At 37.5% G+C, this 19860-nt stretch overlaps 1 protein-coding gene across 1 annotated transcript in view; it reads right to left on the bottom strand.

The window, feature by feature from the left end:
- The window catches only part of PDZRN4 (PDZ domain containing ring finger 4), a 272837-nt gene extending 255008 nt beyond the window's left edge, over positions 1 to 17829 (bottom strand). Inside the window, exons 1-3 of the mRNA XM_082742228.1 lie at positions 17055 to 17829; positions 14540 to 14626; positions 12549 to 12656 (exon numbers count right to left, since the gene is read on the bottom strand). Of these exons, the coding sequence (XP_082598354.1) occupies positions 12549 to 12656; positions 14540 to 14626; positions 17055 to 17705 (846 nt within the window). The 5' untranslated portion in view covers positions 17706 to 17829. The remainder of the gene's footprint in view (positions 1 to 12548; positions 12657 to 14539; positions 14627 to 17054) is intronic.
- Between the last annotated feature and the right edge of the window lie 2031 nt (positions 17830 to 19860).

Genomic DNA, 19860 nt, shown 5'->3' with positions numbered 1-19860 from the left:
GGAGATTTAAAAAAAAAAAAAAAAAAAAAACAGGGAAAAATGTATCTAATTAAGAGTTCAAAGCAATGGTCACAAACGTGTTCACCAAACTTGGGAAAAGAATGAGCACAAGGAAAATTTCAACAAAGAAAATGTTAAAAAAAGAAAAAAAAAAAAGGTACCGAACAGAAGTCCCAGAGTGGAAGAATACCATTAACTGCATGGAAAAATCCTCAGAGGTGTTCAATAGTAGACTGGTTGACTGGATGAAGAAGAAGAAAGGGTCAGTGAAGAGGTGATGGAACTCACCTAATCAGAGTAGCAAAAAGAAAAAAATAAAAAAGTGAAGATAGCTTACTAGGCTTATAGGATAGTATCAAGTGTACCAACATTCATATTATAGGGGTCCCAGAAGGAAAAGAGAGAAAGAAAGGGGCAGATAACATATTTGAAGAAATAATGGCTAGAAACATCCCTAATCTAGAGAGAAAAACAGACTTCTAGACCCAGGAAGTTCAGAGAGACCAAAAGAGACCTACACCAAGACATATTGTAATTACAATGTCAAAAGTTAAAGATAAAGACAGAATCTTGGGGCAACTGGGTGGTTCAGTCAGTTAGTTAAGTGTCCGGCTCTTAACCTCAGCTCAGGTCTTGATCTCAGGGTTGTGAGTTCAAGCCATGGCTGGGTTCCTCACTGGGCATGGAGCCTACTTAAAAAAAAAAAAAAAATTACAAAATTTAAAAAGAGACTCTTAAAAGCAGTGACAGAAAAAAAACGATTATGTATAAGGAAACCTCCATAAAATGATCAGATTTTTCAGCAAAAACACTGCAGGCCTGAGGGCAGTGGAACAATATATTTAAAAGTGCTAAGAGAAAAAAACCCTCCAACCAAGAACACATGACCCAGCAAAATTACACTTCAAAATTGAAGGAAAAATTAGTTTTTCAGATAAGCAAAAACGGAAGGAGTTCATCGTCACTAAACTGGTCTAGCAAATATTAAAGGGACTTCTTTAAGCTGAAAAGAAAGGATGCTAATTAGCAACAAGAAAACATATAAAAATATAAATCTCATTGGTAAAGATAAATATATATTAAAGGTAGTAGATTAATCACTTATATAGCTAGTATAAAGATTAAAAGACAAAAGTAGTAAAAACAGCCATAACTACTACAATTATTTAAGAAATACAGAGATATAGCAAGACGAGGAATATGACGTTAAAAATATAAAACATGGCAGGAGTGTTAAAATGTAGAGCTTTACAATGCATTTTTTTTTTTAGAAGATTTTATTTATTCATTTGATAAAAAGAGAGAGAGCACAAGTAGGCAGAGTGGCAGGCAGAGGGAGAGGAAAAAGCAGGCTCTCCCCTGAACAGGGAGCCCAATGGAGGGCTCAATCCCGGGACCCTGGGATTGTGACCTGAGCTGAAGCATTCCCTTAACTAAGTAAGTCATCCAGGCTTTAAGGCATTTAAGCTTAAGTTATTATCAACCTGAAATAGACTGTTACAAATATAAGTTGTTACATATAAGCTTCATGATAATAACAAAGCAAAAGCTTATAAAAATACATAAAAGATAACAAGCATATCACTAAAGAAAGTCATCAAGCCACAAAAGAAAAAGCAAGAGATGGAGAAAGGAACGGAAAAACTACAAAAACATCCAGAAAACAATGAACAAAACAGCAATAAATATATACCTATCTATAATTACTTTAAATGTAAATAAATTATCTAATCAAAAGACAAAGAATGGCTGAATGGATTAAAAACAAAACAAGACCTATTGAAATGCTGCCTATAAGAGAGTCACTTCAGATGTAAGGACACACAGAGACTGAAAGTGAGGGACTAGAAAAGATATTCATTGCAAATGGAAACCAGACCAAACCCAAACTAAAAAGCTGATGTAGCTATACTCAGACAAAATGGACTTTAAAAGACTGAGATAAGAAGATTGTTACATAATGATAAAGTGGTTAATCCAAACAGAACATATAACATTTATAAATATTTATGCACCCAATAGAGGAGCATCTAAATATTAAGTATATAAAGCAAATATTAACAGACCTAAAAAGAGAAATTGATGGCCATACAATAATAATAGGGAACTATAATATCCAACTAACAGCAATGGATACATCATTTAGACAGTAAATCAATAGGAGAACATTGGCCTAAAATGACATATTAGACAAGACGGACTTAATAGATACATATAGAATATTTCATCCAAGGGCAACCATACAAATTATTCTCAAGTGCACATGAAACATTCTCAAGGATAGATCATGTATTAGACCATAAAATAAGTCTTAAAAAATGAGTAAGACTAAATTCATCAAGCATCTTTCTGACCAAAATTGTATGAAACTATAAATCAATTATAAGAAAAAAATAACTGGAAAATTCAAAAATACCTAGAGATTAAGTAACTTGCTACTTTACAACCAGTAGGTCAGTGGAGAAATAAAAAAAATACACTGGGATAAATGAAAAAGTAAATAAATACATCAAAACTTATGAAATGCAGCAAAAGCAGTTCTAAGATGGAAGTTCATAGGATAAACGTCTACCTCAAGAAACAAGAAAAATCTCAAACAACTTTACATCTCAAAGAACTAGAAAAAGAACAAACACTGAAGTTAGTAGATAGAAGGAAATAAAGATCAGAGCAGAAATAAATAAAATAGGAACCAAAAAGTCAAAAGAAAAGATGGATGAAACCAAGTGCTGATTCTTTGAAAAGATAAACAAAATTGACAAAACTTTAACTAGACTCCCCAAGAAAACAAAGAGGGAGGACTCAAATAAATAAAATCAGAAAAAGGAGACCTTACATAAGACACAAAAATATACAAAAGATTATGAGACTACCATAAACAATTATATGCCAACAAACTGGATAACCTAAAAGAAATGGATAAATTCCTAAAAACATAAAATCTTCCAAGACTGAATCATGAAGAAAAGGGAAAATTGAATAAACCAATTACTAGTAAGGAGATTGAATCAGTAATCAAAAGCCTGCCAACAAACAAAAGCCCAGGACCACACAGTTTCACTGGTGAATTCTACCAAACATTCAGATAAGAATATCAATCCTTCTTAAACTCTGCCAAAAAACAGAAGACTAGGAAACACTTTCAAATTCATTTTACACAGCCAGCATTATCCTGATACCAAAACCAAACAAGAGGACACACACACACACACACACACACACACACACACACATTTATAGGCCAATATTTCTGATGAAAATAGATGCAAAAAATCCTTAACAAAATATTAGCAAACTGAATACAACAATACATTAAAAGAATCACACACCATGATAAAACAGGATTTATTCTAGGAATGCAAAGATAGTTCAATAGCCACAAATCAACAATGTGATAGACCACATTTACAAAATGAAGGTTAAAGGGGTGCCTGGGTGGCTCAGTGGGTTAAAACCTCTGCCTTCAGCTCGGGTCATGATCCCAGGATCCTGGGATCGAGCCCAGCATTGGGCTCTCTGCTCAGCAGGCAGTCTACTTCTTTCTCTCTCTGCCTGCCTCTCTGCCTACTTGTGATCTCTGTCTGTCAAATAAATAAATAAAATCTTTTAAAAAATAAAATGAAGGTTAAATATCATGATCATCTCAACAGATGCAGAAAAAGCATTTGATAAAATTCAACATCCATTTATGATAAAAATCCAACAAAGTGGGTACAGAGAAAACATCCCTGAACAAATAAAGGTCATATATGACAACCCACAGCTTATATCACACTCAATGATAAAAACTGAAAGCTTTTCCTCTAAGCTCAGGAACAAGACAGAATACCCATTTTTGCCACTTTTACTCAACTTTTATTTTAGCATTGGAAGTCCTAGCCAGAGCAATTAGGCAAGACAAAGAATTAAAGTCATCCAATTTAGAAAGAAAGAAATACAACTCTCACTATTTTGCAGATGGCATATTATATACAGAAAAACCTTAAGACACCTCCAAAAAACTGTCAGAATTAATGAATGAATGCAGTAAAGTTGCAGGATATTAAATCAATATAGAGAAATCTGCATTTCTATATACTAATTGCATTTCTATATACTAATATAGAAATTGCATTTCTATATACTAATAACAAACTGTGAAAAAAAGAAATTAAGCAAATAATCCCACTTATAATTAAATCAAAAAGAATAAAATATCTAGGAATAAACTTAGCCAAGGAAGCAGAAGACCCATCCACTGAAAACTACAAAACATTAATTAAAAAAAATTGAAGATACAAATAAATCAAAGATATTCTGTGTCCATGAATTAGAAGAATATTGTTAAAATGTCCACACTACACAAAGCAATCTGCAGATTCAATGCAATCTTTATCAAAATTCCAATGACATTTTTCACAGAAATACAAAAATTACTCCTAAAATTTGTATGAAAGACAAAAGACCCTGAACAGCCAAAGCAACATTGAAAAGAGGAACAAAGCTGACAGCATCACACTCCCTGATTTCAAAATAAAGGTCATATATGACAAAGCTATATTACAAAGCTATAGTAATCAAAACAGTGTAGTACGGATATAAGAATAGACAAATAGGTCAATGGATCAGAAGAGAAAGCCCAGAAATGCATATATGGGCAATTAAGAGAAATGGTCCAAGAATATTTAATGGGGATAAAAAGTCTCTTCAATAAATGGTGTTGGGAAAACTGGACAGTCACATGCAAAAGAATGAAACTGGATCACTTTTTAAATACCAAACACAAAAATTAACTGAGAATGGATTAAAAGCTGGAACGTAAAACCTGAAACCATAATACTCCTAGAAGAAAACACAGTAATTTCCATGAGTTTGATCTTGACAATAATTTCTTGGATTTGATAGCAAAAGCAACGGCAACAAAAGCAAAAATAAACAAGTAGAACTACAGCAAACCAACAAGACTCTCTGCACAACAGAGGAAACCATCAACAAAATGAAAAGGCAACCTATGGAATGGGAGAAAATATTGGCAAATCATATATCTGTATGGGGTTAATATCCAAAACATATAAAGAACTCACACAACTCAATAACAACAACAAATAAACAACTAAGTTAAAAATGCAGAGATCAGAATAGTCCTTTTCGATTTTCCAAAGATGACATACAAATGACCATCAGGTACATGAAAAGATGCTCAAAATCACTAATCATCACAGAAATGCATATCCAAACTACAATGAGATCTCATCTCTCATCTGCTAGAATGGCTACTACCAAAAAGATAAGAGATAACACAGGTTGCTGAGATTGTGGAGAAAGGGGAACCCTTGTGCACTGCTGGTGGGAATGTAAATTGGTGCTACAGGTACTATGGAAAACTGTATGGGGGTTCCTCAAAAAATTAAAAATAGAACTACTATATGACCCAGGAATTCAATTTCTGGGTATTTATGAAGAAAACAAAAATACTAAACTCAAAACATATATGCAGGGGTGCCTGGGTTCAGGTCATGATCCCAGAGTCCTGGGATTGAGCCTCACATCGGGCTCTCTGCTCAGCAGGGAGCCTGCTTCCTCCTCTCTCTCTCTGCCTGCATCTCTGCCTACTTGTGATCTATGTCTGTGAAATAAATAAATAAAATCTTTAAAAAAAAACATATATGCATCTATGCAATCTTCATTGCAGCATTATTTACAATAGCTAAGATATAAAAAGAACCTGTCTCCATCAATGGATGAATGGATAAAGAAATTGTAATACTCCTGTATGTAACGCATAGACACACACATACTGGGATATCATTCAGCCATGAAAAAAATGAAATCTTGCCATTTGCAAAAACATGGATGGACCCTGAGGACACTGTGCTAAGTGAAATGAGTAAGACAGAGCAAGACATATACTGTATAATTCTCAAAAACAAGTTCATAGATACAGAGAACAGTTTGATGGTGGCCAGAGATTAGATGAAATGGTTGAAGGGGGGAGTCAAAAGGTACAAACTTCTAGTTATAAAATAAGTAAGTCATAGGGATGTAAAAAACTGCATGGTAACTATAGTTAAAAATAGTGTGCTGCATATTTGAAAGCTGCTAAGATACCAGACCTCAAAAGTTCTCATAAGATAAAAAAAATTCTGTAGCCATATATGGTGACGATATTAAGTAGATTTACTGTAGTGGTCATTTTGCAATATACACAAATATTGAATGTTGTACAACTGAAACTAATAAAACATTTTATGGATGTGAAATAATTACTTTAATTAAAAAAATGTTATAGGTGCTCTGATGAGGTTTTCCGTAGTACAGAATGAGGAAAATGGGAACCACTGCCAGACCTTCTGACAGGGACCCCATGTGCAGTGCGCAAACTGCAGTCATGTGTGGTGGTCCTGTGTCCTCACTCAGAAGCTTAGCACTCAAAAGAAAAAAAAAAAATCAAACCCAAGTTCGTACCTTATAAATTTAAAATAGATAAAATAATGCTTAACCCATTAAAGCCAACAAACAAAGCTTAATAGCATAAAGACATTTCCAGCCTTTTCTTGGTAAGTTAAAATAAAATGATACTTATTAATAATGGAAATTCAGTAGAATGGCAAAACACTATGATCATCTAGATTGAAGATCTGAGGGGCTAGCTATTTTTACTCTCATAGTTACAGGAAAGAAACTGAGAAGACTAAAGTTTGAAACATCTTTGCAAGATAACCTAGCATCAGTTCAAGGCCAAGACCCCAGTTCAAAGCCCACACCTCTTCCTGAAACCACAATGCTGATTTACATTCAGATTCTATTACTTTACTAACCTGACATCATGATTTCTTAAAATGAATTGAACTACTCCAGGGAGAGCAGGAAAACTAGGATAAAAACACAGTGTCATTCCACCAAGATATGGTAGTGACGTCCATTTAAGTTTGTAACAACTGAAGGAACAGCTTCCCATGAAAGATGGCTTTGCCTTGTACAGGCAGAAAATGGGACCTGTATGCCACAAGATACTTGTAGGCAGAGAATGGTTCTTATTGCTCTTTCTCTGTATAACACAGAGATGCTGCCTGGCACATATTAGGCAATTAATATATATTTGGTGAATGATTAAATCATAAGTGCATAGTTAGGAAGTCTTCCCCACGGGCTTTCTTGCATCCGCGTGTCCTTATAAATATGTGAAAATATAGGAGTTCAAACTTCCTACATTTACCAATCTAAATGCTGGTATCTATAGACATGGGAATGACTAAAATTTGAGGAGAGTGACTTAAATTCTCCAAGAAAGAAAAACAGCCCTGCCCCCATTGTCTCCGGGTTCTGGAGAACAAAGTACTTGTGTAAGCTGAGAAATGCATCAGGCTTATGATGGTGGGTTCTAAGAATTGTCTTGTGTCAGGCACTTTCTGTACAGTAAACATAAACGGCCTAGAAACTGAGGTACAACCAGCTTGCTCAAGGTCACACATATTTCAAGAGACAGGACAGGAATTCCAGCCAGATTTCCTTGATTCCAGGACTCATGCTCTTCCCACTGCACCACTATACTTTTAAAGATATGTTAAAATATACAATTATATATCGGTAACTATATCCTATTAAAACTGCAGTCAGTTTATGCAGCATTTAGTCATGATGACAAATGCCTTACTGGCACTAACATGACTGCTTTACAATTACAATTTGTTACTTGCACTGACATAACTGCTTTCAGTTCTTTCCTAATTCTTTCAGATAATATATCAATGTTATTGATTTATAACACTTTAAAAATGTGGAATGATAATCCGTTATTGAAGAGTTCAGCGACGTCTTCAAATTAAACAGCAATTTGTCAAAATCCTATTTGCCCACCAGATTGACAAGTGACCTACAAAACTTGCAAATGCTTCCTAAGCGTACACAAATTAGCACGGCTGCTTTATGAGACAGTAAGGTACACCGTGCCTCAAGCACACGCAGGGGTAGCATACTGTAGATCCGATTCAACAGCATTCCTAAATGTTCAGCTATGATCTGCATTTAGATTTCCTGTGTTAACACCTATAAATGAACTGTGCAGAGACGTAGGCAAATAAACATGATAACCATCAAAGATTTTTACTTTAGCCGCACGGTGATGAAGAATGCTAAAGATACACCACTCCAGAACTAATAGCTCATGTGGCTGGCAGGTGGGAATAGTTAAGTTCTCGTTGAGACATTGCATTTGTCAAGTTCCTTCGTCCTGGACTACAGTCAGCACTTTGCAGAAAGTTCTACATTGACATTGTCCGATGTGGGAACTGTTTCTAAAGTAAGTGAAAATGTCCTGTATACTGCACATCGGTATGAATTTCAGACTAAATAAATAGAAGACTTTAATATATAAACTACAGAAAGCTGCTCTCTGCTCCAAACTGTTCTTCCCACAGACTTCACAGACCTCCACCCCTACTCCCTGGTCTCCAGAAGCTAGGAGAAGGGTGGACTTTCCTGTCTCCCAACCCTGGCTAGGATCTGGGGGGAAGGGTGGGGAGGAGAGTGGGAACAAAGAGCCAGATATGACTCCCCACCCTTCTATTCACTTTCCCACTCTGGGGTTAAGGTTGTACTGCTTGCTATCAGCATCACAGGAATAAAACAGAGGAATAACTGCAGGCAGCAGCAGTGAACTTTGATTCTCAACTCCCACATACCCCATGGGCATCTCAGCAGGATGATAATCACAGTAATGCTATGGTCCTCTTCCAGAATGGAGCACAAGCCTCTGATAGTATCGAAACTCTTCTGTGGTTCCTGTGAGTCTTGAAAGGATGTAAAACAGCATGCAAAAGACGCTTTTATTGGGATGTATACTCTGGTGAATTCCTGGTCTGTGTGAACTTTTGCCATGTTTCAAAATGCCTTTAATAATGCCTTCTGCCTTTTTGGTCTCCAGGGATACTCTGAACACCTAATACTATAACTCCAATTACACAATGGATTTCTCTTCTGAATGTACACCAAAAATATTTTAACAAATATGGATGTGTAAACATCTACAAACTACTAAACATAATTTTGTTCAAGCAGACTGACTCTGAAAATTAATTTTCTTTATATTATTTGAAAACTAGGACATGGATTTACACTACAATTGTGATTTTTTTTTCTTTTATGATTCTTGAATTTGATCAGCTTCAGTGGATTGCAGACTATTTTAAAAATAATACTTTTAGGGGCGGCTGGGTGGCTCAGTTGGTTAAGCCTCTGCCTTCGGCTCAGGTCATGATCTCAGGGTCCTGGGATCGAGTCCCACATCGGGCTCTCTGCTCGGCAAGGGGCTTGCTTCCTCCTCTCTCTCTCTCTCTCTCTCTCTCTCTGCCTGCCTCTCTGCCTGCTTGTGATCTCTGCCAAATAAATAAATAAAATCTTTTTAAAAAAAATAAATAAAAATAATACTTTTAGAGTTGTTGGGTTTTATTAAACTTTGGTAAATAAATCTATTTTTTTATTAGAATTCATAATATCTCTTAAATTATCTACAGAACCAGACCTTTAATATGTCTACTTTCTCCACCAAATGAATGATTTAAGAAAATCTTGTTATTTTATAAAAACAATTCATAAAACTGTTGTAATGTGTGCTTTTAGCAATTCACTAGACAAAACATTTTTAGTACATCTTGACCGTAAGTGGAAAAAAAAAAAAAGAATTGTCTAACAGTTTCTCTTGTTTATTCCAGTCACATATCACAGAACTCATAGCATTTAGTAATATGTCAATGGCACTTAGCACATATGGATAATTTCATAATATATGAACTACTGTGTACTTTGTACTGCTAACAAATATATTCGTTGCACAAGGTATAAACCAGCATAGCCATTGCAAATTCAAAAACTGAAAAAAAAATCTCATTAAATTAGTTCAATAAAGAAATCACTGAGCACAAAAAATGAAAACTAAATTACTCTATTTTAAAAATCTATTTTATTTCTGCACATTTCAAATTAATCATATTTTTAGTAATATTTTTTAGTAATAGTAATAGTAGTAGTAATAGGAAATTAATATGTAATATATAAACCAAGAAATAGTAATAGGAAACTAATATGATTTCATATTACTAATACGAAATAAAACTAATATGAAATCATATTAGTTTCCTATTACTAAAAAATGTGTAAAGTTGACTGATACTGTAATGGCAGATGAACTAAAATAACTGACAGGAATCAAGTATTTCTAAACTAATTGTTAAACATAGGATCTTTTACACATATGTACGCACAAGAACAAGCAACGTACTTGTATGTGTGTGTGTGTACATATATGGTCACACAAATATTCACTTTAAAAGCTGATGGCATCACTGAAGAACTGAATATGAGAGACTTCTAATAATATTCCTTTTTAAATGTCTCATGCTATTTATCAGACAGCAATCCAAAAATACGTATATCCAATTCATTTTCTACTGCAAATGTGTTCACATGAATCCATTAGAGAAGTATAATAAAAATATGCCTATTACAATGCACCCTGGCATAAAAGATACACTGATAAATTTGTATCATTGAGGCAAATTTCAAGCTCATCATTAACTGATAATATATGCACATCAAGGTAAAAATAATAATAATACTACAGCTAATTATAAATTATAATTTAGTTTTACATGGTCAGTCTTCACTCTCTAAATCATTTAAATAAGATTATTTTGACATATATTAGTAACAGTATTAGCTAGCTGTCTAGATACATTTGATTTATCAACCATAGTTTTTGTCAAGTTATCTCTTCACATTAAAAAAATGCATTTTTAATAAAGTGCTATATCACCATATAAAAAACAAATTCTTCTTCTTCCTCTTTAATACAACAGTAATGAAGCATACACAACATTGTTGCCTAGCTAGGATAAACTGTTTTTTAAATCCCCATTACATGTTTCTGTGTGTGTGTATATGTGTGTGTGTGTTAACTGAATATATGTATTGGGTTCCATCTGCATATATGTATTGGGTTCCATCTGCCTTTCTAAGAGTATCAAATGTAGGCATTCATTTTCCATTCAACTGGAAAGATCAAAATGCTTTAGAGATAAGGCAGAGAGTAATGAGGATAATTTTTTGTTGTTTAAATTATGCGGCCCTTTAAATCATATTGCACAAACACAAGTAGAAATAGAAAATTTCTGACTACACAAACTGCAGCATATAAATATTTCCACTGGGCAAATTGTCAAGACAAACTGGATAGCATCAGTGAAAGTAGGTCTGTACTTTCTTGGCTACACAACTAGAAGGAGAAAATCTTAATACAAGAGACCTCTTCAGATAAAACCCAGTTTCTCAGCCAAAGGTCACCTTCTCTCCCTTCCCCAAAGTCCGTAGTCAGCTAATTTCTTGATGTTAAGAGCTTTTTTTCTGAAACAAAAACCCTATTGGCTCCTCTGCGTCCTTTACTCTTATCCAAGGTCAAATTATTCAAAACTCAACTCTTTTATTTATTTATTTTTTTAAAGATTTTATTTGTCAGAGAGAGACAGAGAGAGCACAAGCGGGGAGTGTCAGGCAGAGGCAGAAGCAGGCTCCTTGCTGAGCAAGGAGTCCAATGAGGGACTTGATCCCAAGGACCCAGGGATCATGACCTGAGCTGAAGGCAGACGCTTAACTGTCTGAGCCACCCGTGTTTCAAAATTCAACTTTTTCAATGCACAGAAAATGAATGAATATCTAAAATTTTACTCCAAGCTTAATAGGAAAAAACAATCTCCATCCAGCTATTTTATGTAGATAATCAGAAAGATGGCACTAATTATTATATAATCTATAATAAACAGAGTATTTCCAAGAATGGAGTCTAAGAAACCTTCCAAACTCCTACTTACACCTTTACTAATACACTGGAAATAATCCCACTGTTAAAAGTAATCTAATCATTTTCAGTAACACCAAATAATACTATTTCAACCAGTTAAACTTTCAAAAGCACTTTGGTGGTAAATGGCAGCGACCTAAAATTCCATGATTACAGCCCAAATTTTACTAATTTACATATATTTACTTTGTCAACTCCCTTAACAACATAGCTACAATGCACAATACAGAAAATGACGAGTTCCCACAATAGGAAAAAATTCCTCATGAAAAAATACATGAACATGAAAAGCATATTAAACTAAGAAATGGTAAACTAAGAAAACCATATTAAATGAAGAAATTCCAAACTCTCCATGTAATATACTAATCCACAAGTTCAAAGATAGTAATATTTCCTCATCGAAAATGTTCTTTAGCAGAGATTTATCATCTTTTGAAATGTAATACAAAATTAATCCCTTAATAATAACACAACTATCTTCATAGTGTATGAGGAGAGTAATTTATAACACATTTGGAACTTCAGGTGATATATTCTTTTATCTTAAGTCTAGTAATTGATATAGATTGGATGTATACTCTAGACAGATATAGTATACTCTGGTTAGATACATACTTTAATGAGTGCCTCACCAAGGTAAACCAGTAAGTTTGGAAATTTAAAAGGTCCCAATATTTCTTCCATGGCTCATATTGGTGTGATATTATAGTCTTACCTCAATGATTTTGTCCTGAATCTCCAGGCCATCTGCTCTGTCAGCAGGTCCATTTTCCAAAATTTTTGAAACATAAATTCCTTCTGCTGATGTTTCTTCCTTATTATTCTATCAAAAATAAAACATTAGCAAAAACAAAAAAAAAACATTAACAAAAACAAAACCATTAGCAATAAGAAAATGTAGACAAAATTTCAGTTGGATAAAGGACATTTAATAAATGTAACATTGCCAATGCTCCCTAAACATGCAACTCTCTCTCTCTTAGCTGGGGATTTGGCACTGAATTTTAACTTACTTAATACCAAATGGTCATTAATCAAGATGGCAGCTTTAATGAATGAGTCCAGCATCTCTGACAAGATTATCCATTCGCTTCACGTTTTTGAGTATACATTAAAAAATTATGTGAAAAGGGTATGTACAAGGTGATATTGATGGTCTTCAAAGTATTATTAAGCAGCTTACTTCTCAAGAGATGTAGCAATTAAAAAGGGTTACAAGGAAACAAAAAGCATATCTAGTCTCACTATATATTGTGGCCATAGTTTTGAAAATATAATTTAGCCTCTGGAAATAAAGCTCTGACTAAATTCACAGGGAGACTAGGAGCTTACTCAAGTGTAAAATCCCAAAAGATCAACACTAACTGCAAGAGAACCCTTTCAAAGCTAATCGTTACACATTTCCAGGTGCAATGAGCCTAATGATTGTTAAACCTCAACCATATAACCGATATAATATAAATAGGACACTTCGGCCAGTCACAGGAAAACAATTATGTTGCAAAACCTATCTAGGTAAAATGACCAAATACCATAATAATAATTTTAAATGTCATTTTACTTCATGGCAGTTTAAATAAAATTATTTCCCCTTAATTAGCCTTCCTTAACATGAATTTGAAGAGTCTCTTAAAAATGTCCAGTGTCATCTAAATGTCAAACATCTAAGTGGCATTTTATAAAAACATTCCTTAAAGGAAAAAAACAAAACAAAAAAGATATGATGAAAAGACTTCTATCTTTTTATTATAAATGGGGACTGTTCTAGAAACAGAAGCACGGTAGTCATTAGTTGCTAGGTTTTCAAAATACTAAACAGTAGAGGGAAAATATGTCATTGCCATCCTGACCTAAACATAGCATATGGCCAACAACTCTAACCCAGTATCCTTGGGCCACATCTGCAAAGCAGGATGTGAGAATTTCATGGCAGTTTATTAAGAAAATTAAAGAACATGATTTTTTTTTTAACTTTACCACCTTTTTCTAGTTATGGTGAAAATTAAGTTGATGTAGTATTTGAAGGATATAAAAGAACTTTGTGACTACAGTGTCTGGTTTAAGTTTATAACTCATACATTTTGAAAACAACTGGCAGCAATGTAGACAATATTATTCATTCAATGAAATAAAAGATTGAACTGGAGAGCCAACAGTATTTCAAATCAACTATCTTCCTTTAAATGGCATTTCTTAGACAACTGTGAAAACAATGATCTCTTATTTCAATTTATTTTAACTTTTCATGCCATCAATCAACATGCATTATACACTGCCTGGTCTGTGTTAGTCTCTGAAAACCGACAAGTTGACTTAATAAGTAGAAGGTATAATCAGGCAATCCAGTTACCTAATATTATCAAGTAGAAATCGCCTATACACATTATTGTGAAATAGGTTTAAGAAGTTTACCAATGGGGCTATCCAATGTAAATAAAATATGAAACATACTCTCTTTTTTCCCTAAAGTAGCAAAGGGTAGTCTAGTTCATTAGTTGTTGTTTTTTTTTGTTTGTTTGTTTCATTTTGTCAGAAAAATGTAGTTATATACTGGAACATTTGCATTAAGGGATCTGATATTTTTTATCATAACCATGATTTTAAAGATTAAATCACTTGCTACCCTCATTCAAAATCTACAAATGAAAGTGGTTTTCTATTATTTTATAACCAAAGAGTGAATTAGACATGAATAAGATAGATTACCTGATTTGGTCGGCCTCCTATAATATTGAATCCCAATGTGTCATTTTCTCTTTCTAACACAATGGTGAATGGCTTATGTTCTCCATCCTAGAAGAAAAGGGATAAAATAACTAGGTAAGAAAGAAAAGGACAGGAAAAGAAAAGGAAAAAAAGAAAAGAAAAAAGCTTTTTAAAAAAGCTTTTTTAAAAATAAAAAAAAAGCTTTTTCAAAAATAAACTGTCAATAAATTAACATTAGAAAAGAAGAAAACCTTAAAATTAAGGATGGTTGAATTTGGGAGATTCAACCATTAATTTCTTCCTAAATTTACTTTTTAAAAAAGTGCTTGTGAGAAAAATTATTTTCAAAAATGTCTAAAGGTTTTATATTTTCACACAACTCGCTATCTTTTATCCTAATACAGCATCTAATTCTGGCTTCACTGTAATTTAAAACAAATTTCTGGAAACCCTACAGGTACCTTTACTTTTTTTTTTTTTTTAACAATAGAGTAAAATTAAAAAATTTCAGAATTATTTTATGTAAAAACATCACTTCAGAAAGTCTTGAGGGATTGAAGTAACCGTAAGTTATTGATAAAATTCTTTCGGCTGTAATATTTGGATTGTTATTGTAATGCAGGATCTAAATTACAGTAATCCTAATTTTCAATAGTATTCTTACTTTGGTTTTGTATTATTCCCACAGCATTTTACAAAGAAAGGATTTGTGTTAAGTAAAACTGTATTATCTGGCCAGATAATAGCAAAACAATCAGGAATTATATCTATAACCTGTTTACTAATGAAGACCAATTTAAATACAAAATGAAATCCTGCCAGACTAGGTAAGGTTTATTCATTCAAGGTTTATTCTAGGTAAGGCTATGGGTATTATTAACTGTCCTAGGAAACTACATTTAGCAATTCATGGTAAAATTCCATAAGCACCACCACCACCTCTTCCCAGGAGCTTTTCTCAAGCAGTGTATGCAGCAGCCCCTACTGGTAGTGGGAAAACATTTCTGAGGCGCAAGGAGAAGCCTTCTGACAATCTACAAAACATGGGCAGTTGTTCCTCACTTCTCAGAATCATAGCTTGACTTGTTGCATGGACTTCCCTCATATAATTCCAGTTGCTACTCCTTTCCATCAATCATGGCTTCCCTACAACCTTGAAACGTGACCTGGTAACGCAGAGCATTTCTGCGCTTCTCTCTGGGTCCTCCCATTTTGTAAATCTACCTGGCTCTAAACAGGATTCAGAGAGAATCGGGGATAGCCTCCAGCCTTTTAATAAGCCTTGTGCCTCCCATTAACAAAGTAGAAACATTTTAGCCCCTCACAGTTAAGTTCTTTTTTTTTTTTTTTTTTTTTTTTAGGTTCAAGGACAGAAGCTTCCAAACTGGATGCCTGGGTTGGAGGCAGGGCAAAGCAGTCCCAAACGGGAATCATCGTGTGTTGCTCCTCCCCAGGACGCTGAAGAATGAAAACAGCTCCTTGAATGGAGTGCAAGTTCTGCTAAATCCTTGCTCACCATGGCAGCGACCAACAATGTCAAACACTGCGCAGAAGTCCTCCAGAAGAGAAGTAACAGCTTTATAAACAAGCCTCTTCACAGGGGGTGCTGCAAAGAGGCTTGTTTATTCAGTCTGAAATCGGGCAGTTACCAGCACAGTTCAGGGCCAGCAGCTTCGACAAAGAAGGGAAACAGCCGCTGCCCAGGGGCTCATAGGGCTAGTCTGATCGCAGATGGGATGGATGGGGCTGCTCTCGGATTTGGTTCCCCAAACCACCCCTCCAACCACAACCACCACCACCACCACCACCACCACCACCACCACCACCACCACCAATGAAGAGATCCCGAGGCGGCTAAGGATTCTTTAGGGAAGGTTAGGGTAACGAAATCTCTGCAGGTCTAAGAAATCCCATCTGCTAATCTCTCCATGGTTTTCCTGGTTTCTCACATCCCTGATAGTCTCTGCACGGAGTAGAAGATGGCCAATATGGGTAGTTTGGCAGGAAAACTAAGTCATTCAGAGCTAAAGGTGTGTGACTGAGGAGGCGGCAGCGATGCTGGGGCAGGGGCAGAGGGGAGCCAGGGTCGGGGAAGTCCTCACTTCCTGGCTTTCCTTTTCTGATTGGCTTTAGGCACAGGCCAAAGCCCCCCCCCCCCAAATACACACACACACACACACACACACACACACACACACACACACGGTAGGGTAGGGCAGGAGACTTAAAAATGGGAAGCAAGGTCGGGGGGGGGTGAGTTTTCCTCATTCTTCTTTCTCCATTGAAAAGTTGGAATTGAATTAAATTCGTTCCGATCCTAATGTAAGTGGAAATTTGCAACACTAATGCAGCGAAAAGTACCAACAGTGTACGTCGTTTTGGTCAAGGCGGGTGGACGCCTCCCACCCCATAGTGAGGAAGGGTGTCACCTCTGAAGGAATCCCGAAGTACCAGAAGGAAGCGGTCCTCTCTCCACCCCAGTCGTTCCCCAGGTGCCCGATCCCTCTGCGCTTACCCGGCCGTGGCCGCCGCCCAGGTCTCTGGCGAAGTTGCGGACGTGAGCCATGTACTGGGAGAACTTCTCCTGGTACCTGCGGGCCGTGAGCTGCGCCTCGTCCCGCAGCGCCCAGAGCTGCGCCCGCAGCGCCTTCTCGCGCCGACTCCAGGCGAGGACTAGCTGCCGCGGCCCCCGCCCGCTCCCGCCGCGGACGCCTGGCAGCCCCCCGCGCTCGCCCCCGCCCCGGCCGGGCCCCGGCGCCGTTCCGCAGCCCCCCCGCGCGGGGACGTCCACGCCGCGGCGGCCGCCCGGCTCCGAGACGCAGTCCGGCCGGCGGCGGCGGGCAGGGCGAAAGGCGCAGCGCTCGACGTGCGCCGCCAGCTCGTGGAGCCGGACCGAGCGGCCGCAGCCGCGGGCGCGGTAGTCGCACTGGATGCGCAGCTTCTGGATGAGGCCGCGCAGAGGCAGCACCCGGCACAGCTTGCCCGGCGCCAGGGGCTGGCACTGCAGCGGGCACCGGCGCCGCCGCGCCACCCAGGGCAGCAGGCAGCTGGCGCAGAAGACGTGCCCGCACGGCGTGCACAGGGGCTCCTCCAGCACCTGGCCGCACAGCTTGCACTTGAAATCCGGGTCCACCGCTTCGGCGAAGCGCTCCAGGGCAAAGCCCATAGTCTGGAGGGGGAGAAGGGGGAGCGAATCCGAGTCCGCTTTGTCCAAGCCTCCTGCCTTTCCCGGGCTACCCCTGGGACGGCTTTCCCGCGGCCGTGGTTGTGGCTGTCGGAGGGAAGGAGAAAGGTGGGGGGTGGAAAGCCCAGAGTTTGGCTTGAAGTTTTCAGGCTCTCGCTGGGTCCCCTGACTCCGCCGTATTGACGCTAATAGACGCCACCTCAAGTGACCCCCCCCCCCCCGCCCCAACACACGCTCACCCCCACCCCCGCCTCATTCGTGGCTCTGCCATTTATATTCTTTCAGATTGTGTCCGCGGAGGGCCGAGACCAGCTTGCCATGGCCCAGGCTTCAGGCAGAGCTAATAATGAGCACAGCGCAGATGTTGAGAACCAACTTTTAATTCCACCAGAATGTAAGCTCAAGGAGAGCAAGATTTTTGTCCGCTGAATTCTCATCGCCCCGCATCCAGTGGATCCTCAATAAATGTGTTTGAAATACATGCACTTCCGTTCTCTCAAATCAGCTAACCACAAAATCACCAGCTAAGTGGCTGCGACCTTAGAAAATCACTGAGGCATCTACAGAGCCAGGCTTCCCAATCGCGATCAAGAAATCAGGCGAGTGTAGCCAGGCCGGATGATGACTGACAGCGAAGACGGGGAAAAGGCCAGGTGCTCGCCCTAGGACACCTCCCTCTTAGAACTTGAACCGCCCTTCAAGGTTTCCTACCAGGTGAGGACGCCAGGATTCTGTTACGGGGCAGTCTGACTCCAGGTTCAGTCACCACACCATCCATCTTCTAATTCCACAGGTATTTTGCCACTGGGAATGGGAATGTGATCATTTGGCCACCTGGAAAGGAGAATTAAAGGAAAAGATCATGAACGAAAGGAGCAAAATAACAGTATCTTTTTTACCGTGAATATACAGTTTAGATCAAAACTACCCCTTCTTCCATTTGACTCCTTAAGGTATGCAGCATGCCAGACCCTCCAGAAAGCATGCAGTAAGGGGTTCTTCCAAGCCCTCCTTCCTCAGCTTCCTTCACCATCTTCAGAAACTTAGGGATGCAAAGAAGCTCTATCACCTGGATGCCCACCACTTACTACCATTATCCTGAAGCTACTTCCATATGGTTAAGCTGGGCTTCTTAAATTAATCATTAATGACTCATTGCTGCCAGCTGAGCTTTGTTTCCAGAAAGCTGTGTGCTTCTGTACAGCACCAAAGGTATCAGTTAAAAAGCATGAAAAAGGCTCCAGATTTTGTCCTTTATATCCCTGGTACTAATTGAAGAATTAGCAAAGGCTAATAATAGAGGCTACTAAGAGCCTTCTGAGTCTTCTTTCTAGTTGAAAGATGAGGTTTTATTAGAGCAGTTCAATAATGAGTGAGGATCCTGGAGTGGCTTGCCAGATATTTGATATGCTTTTAAATTTGCTTAAAAAATAAGATGCCAGGGGCACCTGGGTGGCACCTGGTTGAGCCTCTGCTTTCAGCTCAGGTCATGATCTCAGAGATCGAGCCCTGCGTGGGCCTGTCTGCTCAGCAGGGAGCCTGCTTCCCCCTCTCTCTCTACCTGCTGCTCTGCCTACTTGTGATCTCTCTCTCTCTCTGCCAAATAAATAAATAAAATATTTTAAAATAAGATGCCATGTTTCATATTTTATACGTGCTGATATGTAATAAAGTAACATTTACCATAATGCCCCAAATTTCCTCCTACCCTTTGGCCTATCTTTTGCCAGGAAATTCCTGAATAATTAAGAAATCATTTAATGTTAGCAGTGTGAACATATTCTTGTGAATTACATAGACCAGGTGAAGCAGAATGTTATAGAATTGTTCAAATAATCCTGGACAGTATCGATCTACCTTCTTTTAGTTATTGAAAAAGCTATAACTTACAGCTAGGACTTGACATTTATTGTTTCACAATAAATCTAATGGCAATGAGAACATTTTAAAAAACGAGTAAAGAGATGAAATCTAAAAAATATCCTCTTGAGGTATGAGGAAAATGAGGCTTGCCATTACTTGAAAAGAAAAAAAAAATAGTTATACAATGTTCTTGGTCTATCCATGCAACTCTCGTTGCAAAAGTAAGGAACATGAGCAGATGATGGTATGAGTAATTCCAGAATGCATAACCTTT

This window comes from Mustela nivalis (genome assembly GCF_964662115.1).
Source record: "Mustela nivalis genome assembly, chromosome: 7".
NCBI lineage: Eukaryota > Metazoa > Chordata > Mammalia > Carnivora > Mustelidae > Mustela > Mustela nivalis.
The sequence above is the reverse complement of the archived record's forward strand: the minus strand, read 5'-3'. Positions and strand labels throughout refer to the sequence as shown.